This window comes from Arachis hypogaea, chromosome 15 (assembly GCF_003086295.3).
Source record: "Arachis hypogaea cultivar Tifrunner chromosome 15, arahy.Tifrunner.gnm2.J5K5, whole genome shotgun sequence".
NCBI lineage: Eukaryota > Viridiplantae > Streptophyta > Magnoliopsida > Fabales > Fabaceae > Arachis > Arachis hypogaea.
The window spans coordinates 143,214,169-143,220,457 of NC_092050.1; the positions used below are offsets into that span (position 1 = coordinate 143,214,169).

At 37.7% G+C, this 6,289-nt stretch overlaps 1 protein-coding gene across 1 annotated transcript; it reads left to right on the plus strand.

The window, feature by feature from the left end:
- Window positions 1-272: 272 nt before the first annotated feature.
- Window positions 273-3,974, plus strand: LOC140179380 (uncharacterized). The gene is made up of 4 exons (XM_072218243.1): window positions 273-626; window positions 1,081-1,146; window positions 2,206-2,650; window positions 2,998-3,974. The coding sequence occupies exons 1-4, from the start codon at window positions 273-275 to the stop codon at window positions 3,972-3,974; spliced, it is 1,842 nt and encodes a 613-aa protein (XP_072074344.1).
- The last annotated feature ends 2,315 nt before the right edge of the window (window positions 3,975-6,289 follow it).

Below are 6,289 nucleotides of genomic sequence, written 5' to 3' on the forward strand. Positions count from 1 at the left end.
ATCTTGTGTTCCGACAAACCAAAAAGGGAAAGAAGTAATTACGGAAGAAGATCAAGGAAAGGATCAGCAGAATATGACCGTTGCAAATGCAAGAATTAATCAAACTCCAATTGGCGCAGAAAATTAGGACTTTGGAATTAATACGGAAGAGGGTCCATTTAGACCATGGATGATAGTCAAGAAGAACCAAAAAAGAAACAAACAGAATTTTGGAAAAGTGAATGGTGAGTGAAAAATCAGCACAAATGCTAACAGATTTGATGTGCTAATCAATGAGGAATCAAATGAAAAAGGAAAGAATCCTGAAAAAGGAAATAAATCAACAAGATAAGTCAAAGGAAGCAAGGATTACGGCTAAAGATATGCATTATTATGCTAGAACAGCTAACAGTGTGAAAGGCCAATCATCTGGAGTAAGAAAGAATCAAATGCTCAGATCCCAAAATGGAAAATCTATTGAAGTACTCAAGAAGAATAGTGCTGGCAAACGATATATGGAGAAGAAAGAATCAACTCAACAAGAGGGAGACTTAAAGGAAACTCAAAATCATAAAAACAATGACGAAAATGGAGATCAAAATGGAAAACATCATGAATATTGGGAACAGTTCAGCAGATTGTTGAAGGCATTCACCAAAGTTACCACCAAGGAAATTACCTTAACTTAAATAATCCTTTGGATCCCAAGATTAGTGAGCTTATCGCCGTAACTATGGGAGGAGGAATAGTGGAAGAAAAGAACAAAGATAATGGCAAGGATAAACCTCCAGAAAGAGATCTTTCTCGTATAAAAGATACTACCATGCTGGACAAAGAAAATAGCCAATCTTTACTTACTCCTAATGGAGGCGACATAGAGGAAGGGACTCCAAAGCCTATGGAGACCTAATCAGTTTTTTCTGAACAGACCAGGGAGTTCTTATCCTTAACTCATGATCCTTTATTATTTTATTTTAATTATGAATATTATTACATGGAATTGTAGAGGAGCTTCATCAAAAGGGCTTCAATCTATTATTAAATACATAACTCAAAAATACAGAAGTTACTTTTGTATCCTTCTTGAGACTCATATTTCAGGTCCTAAAGCAGAATCAACTATCAAAAGGTTTGGTTTCAATGGCTGGTGCATTAGCAAGGCGACAGGTTTTTCCGGAGGAATTTGGTGCTTGTGGGAAAAGGATGAATGGAATATTAAACCTCTCCACATACATAAGCAATTTATTCACCTTGAGGTGAAATGGAGGGATGAAGCTTGTTGGAACTTCACTGCCATTTATGGTAGTCCACAAGTTAGTAAAAGAATGGAGCTCTGGCAATGCTTGGAGGATATAGCTGAAAGCATAAATGGACCTTGGTGTTGTGGAGGAGATTTCAACTCTATTATCAATCTTAATGAAACAGGGGGTTCTTCTAACCTTTCTCAAGATACAAATAATTTTATAAATTGTCTTAACACTTGTAATTTACATGATTTAAATTTTTGTGGCCCTCCCTTTACTTGGCAAAGAGGGAATGTTAAAAGACATTTAGACTGTTACGTTGGCAACCTAGAATTCTCTGCGAAATTTTTAGATGTGGGAGTTAAACACTTACCTAAACTCAAGTCTGATCACTTACCTATTCTCCTTGATTTTCAAATGGCCGAAACCGAGGTTGGTCCAAAGCCTTTTAGATTCTTGGCACCTTGGATCCTCCACCAAGATTACAATAATATGGTGAACTAGTGTTGGGACAAAAACAGCTGTCTTTTGCAAAACATCCAGAGCTTCACTGACAATGCTAGAATCTGGAATAAGGAAGTTTTCGGTCACATTTTCCGAAAAAAAAAAACAGAAAATTTTAAATAGAATGGAAGGCATTAATAACAAGCTATCTTTCACTGTTAACCCTTTCCTTGAAAAACTGCAGAGGTAGCTCTGGAAGGAGTATGAAGCTATAAATATTCAAGAAGAGGCTTACTGGATCCAAATGTCAAGATGTAACGATATAAAGTTTGGAGACAAAAATTCTAAATATTTTCATCAAAAAGCCAATGGAAGAAAGAAGAGGAATAAGATTGTGGCTTTAAAAACAGAGCAAGGAGAATGGGTGGAAGATATAGTTTCTCTGAAAAATTAGGGAATTACTTTCTTTAAGGATCTCTACTCAGCAGACTCGAATGTCTCTGCTTTTCCTATTACTGGTTGCTTTGCAAAATTATAGGAAATAAATTACATGGATATTTCCAGAAATGTTACAGATGAGGAAATTAAGGATGCGGTTTTCAGTTTAGGAAGTTGGAAAGCACCGGGCAGCGACGGACTACCAGCAAAATTCTACCAACATTCATGGAATACTGTTGCAAACTCCATAATCGACTGGGTTAAGAAGATTTTTCGGGAACCGGATAACATTGCTGAGGCTAATAGGACTCTGATTGCTATTATTCCAAAAATTCTCTCCCCTGAGAACTTTGGACATTTCAGGCCTATTAGCCTCTGCGATGTGTGCTATAAATTTGTGACAAAAATTTTAGCGTCTCGATTGAAAAAATATATGCCTACTCTTTTCTCCAATACACAAGCTAGCTTTGTGCCTGGCAGGATTAGCGCAGACAATATCCTAGTAGCTCAAGAGGTGGTTCATACAATGAGATACAGGAGTCATGGTAAAAAATGATGGCTATCAAAATTGACCTAGAGAAAGCTTATGACAGATTGAATTGGAGTTTCATTATAGCAACTTTGGAGGATATAGGCATCCCGAAAAATATCATTAACATCATAAAATATTGTATCACAACTTCCACCATGAGCCTCCTGTGGAATGGCTCACCATCAGACGTTTTCTCCCCCACTAGGGGCATCAGACAGGGAGACCCTCTTTCTCTGTATCTCTTTGTTCTATGTATTGAAAGATTATCTCATCTCATAAATAAATTAATAGAAGAGAAAAAGTGGGAGCCTATTTCTCTCACACGAAATGGTCCTAAGATTTCTCATTTATTCTTTGCAGATGATATTGTTTTGTTTGCTAAAGCTGACAAGGGACAGGTGAAAGTAATAAAAGAAGCACTCCGTCTGTTTTGTGACAGCTCTGGTCAAAGGATCAGTTTCAACAAATCATGCGTCTATTTCTCAAAGAATGTAAACCACAACGTCATAAACCAACTTAGTCAAGACCTAGGTATTTCCTCAACAGCTAACTTAGGGAAGTACTTGGGGGTTCCTCTTATCCATGAAAGGTGTAGCCAACATCACTTCCAGCACATTATTGATAAGATGCAATTGAAGCTCTCAAACTGGAAGAAAAAGTATCTCTCCTTGGCAGGAAGATGCACTCTTGTTCAATCCGTCCTATCAACTATTCCGAGTTATTGTATGCAAACTATGAAAATTCCAACTGTTGTCTCCAACAAGATTGACAAGGTTTGTAGAGACTTCCTCTGGGGTAACAGTGAAGGAGAGAGAAAAATTCATCTGATGAACTGGGACAAAATTTGTCAAACAAAAGAAAAAGGAAGTTTAGGTATTCGAAAAGCACAGGAGACAAACCAGTTGTTTCTCATGAAGTTAGCTTGGGGGCTCACCCATAAGAGGCAATCGCTTTGGGTGCAAATTATGAGGGCCAAGTATGGTCGCGGAGAAGATATTATCCCGAAGGTTCGTATGAAAGCAAATAATTCAAATGCTTGGAATGGAATTGTTAAAGTTTGGGAGAATTTTAGTAGGAATATCATCTGGAGGATTGGTAATGGTCACAGGGTCTTGTTTTGGAAGGATCTATGGGTGCCAGGAATAGGTAAGCTGGAAGACTTAGCTATATCTCACCTGGATGAGGAAAGACTGAATGAGAATGTTGCTACCTATGTCACGGAGCAAGGAACCTGGGATTGGGACACTATTCGACAATATCTTCCTGAAAAAATTATTGATCATTTGCATATTCTTAAAGCGCCGAATGCCTACACTGGGGAAGTGATGAGCGGATAATTTATACGCTTTTTGGCATTATTTTTACATAGTTTTTAGTATATTTTTATTAGTTTTTAAATAAAAATCACATTTCTGGACTTTACTATGAGTTTGTGTGTTTTTCTGTGATTTCAGGTATTTTCTGGCTGAAATTGAGGGACTTGAGCAAAAATCTGATTCAGAGGCTGAAGAAGGACTGCAGATGCTGTTGGATTCTGACCTCCCTGCACTTGAAGTGGATTTTCTGGAGCTACAGAAACCCAAATGGCGCGCTATCAATTGTGTTGGAAAGTAGACATCCAGGGATTTCTAGAAATATATAATAGTCCATACTTTGCACGAGTTTAGATGACACAAACTGGCGTTTAAAGCCAGCTTTCTGCCCTATTCTGGCGTTAAACGCTAGAAATAAGTTGCAAAGCAGAGTCAAACGCCAGAAACAAGTTACAAACTGGCGTTCAACTCTAAGGAAGACCTCTACACGTGAAAGCTTCAATGCTCAACTCAAGCACACACCAAGTGGGCCCGGAAGTGGATTTCTGCATCATTTACTTAATTCTGTAACCCTAGTAACTAGTTTAGTATAAAAAGAACTTTTTACTATTGTACTAGGGGTCTCTTTTCCCTATTTTCGAATTCATATGCCATTGGGGGAGGCTGGCCATTCGGCCATGCCTGGACCTTGTTCTTATGTATTTTCAAAGGTAGAGTTTCTATACACCATAGATTAAGGTGTGGAGCTCTGCTGTTCCTCATGAATTAATGCAAAGTACTATTGTTTTTCTATTCAACTCAAGCCTATTTCTTCTCTAAGATATTCATTCCCACACAAGAACATGATGAATGTGATGAGTATGTGACGCTCATCACCATTCTCACTTATGAACGCGTGCTTGACAAACACTTCCGTTCTACATGAAAACAAGCTTGAATGCATATCTCTTAGCCTCCTGATTTACGATCAGAGTCTTCGTGGTATAGGCTAGAATTATTGGCGACCATTCTTGAGATCCAGAAAGTCTAAACCTTGTCTGTGGTATTCTGAGTAGGATCTGGGAAGGGATGGTTGTGACGAGCTTCAAACTCGTGAGTGTTGGGCGTAGTGACAGACGCAAAAGGATCACTGGATCCTATTCCAACATGATCGAGAACCGACAGATGATTAGCCATGCGGTGACAGCGCATTTGGACCATTTTCACTGAGAGGACGGGGTGTAGCCATTGACAACAGTGATGCCCAACATACAGCTTGCCATGGAAAGGAGTAAGGAGGATTGAATGAAGGCAATAGGAAACCAGATATTCAGAAGGAACAACGCATCTCCATACGCTTATCTGAAAGTCCTACCAATGAATCACATAAGTATCTCTATCCTATTTTATATTTTAATTATCTTTTAATTATCAAAATCCCATAACCATTTGAATCTGCCTGACTGAGATTTGTAAGAGGACCATAGCTTGCTTCATACCACAATCTCCGTGGGATCGACCCTTACTTACGTAAGGTTTATTACTTGGACGACCCAGTGCACTTGCTGGTTAGTTGTGCGAAGTTGTGAAGAAGAATTAAGATTATGAACGTTCGTACCAAGTTTTTGGCACCGTTACCAAGGAAAGAAACAATCACGATTTCGTGCACCAAATTTTTGGCGCCGTTGCCGGGGATTGTTCGAGTTTGGACAACTGACGGTTCATCTTGTTGCTCAGATTAGGTAATTTTATTTTAATTTTTAAGCTTTTTGTTTTTATTATTATTATTTTCGAAAAAATTTTTCAAAAAAAAATAAATAAAAATAAATAAATTATTCTATGACTTCAGAATTTTTAAGAATGAATTTTAGAGTTTCATGGTGATATGTTGAATCCTGGCTGGCTGTTAAGCCATGTCTAATCTTTTGGACCGAAGTTTCAACCATCCTTAGAAGAGCTTCTTTGTCTTTCTCAGCAAATTAGCTGTTGTATGCAATGATCTGCTAAAGCTTGGCTGGCCATTGGCCATGTCTAGTGTTTTGGACCGGAGCTTTCACTGAAAGCTTGGCTGGCTAGTAAGGCATGTCTAATTCCTGGACTGGGGCTTTAGACTAACATTGCATGATCCTTGGAATTCTCATTAAAAATTTTGAAATCCTTATTTTTCTTTTTCCAAATAATTATCGAAAAATACAAAAAAATTAATAAAATCATAAAAACCAAAAATAATTTGATGTTTCTTGTTTGAGTCTAGTGTCAAATTGTAAGTTTGGTGTCAATTGCATATTTTTTATTTTCACTAAAATTTTCGAAAACTCATGTGTTCTTCATAATCTTCAAGTTGTTCTTGATGATTTTCC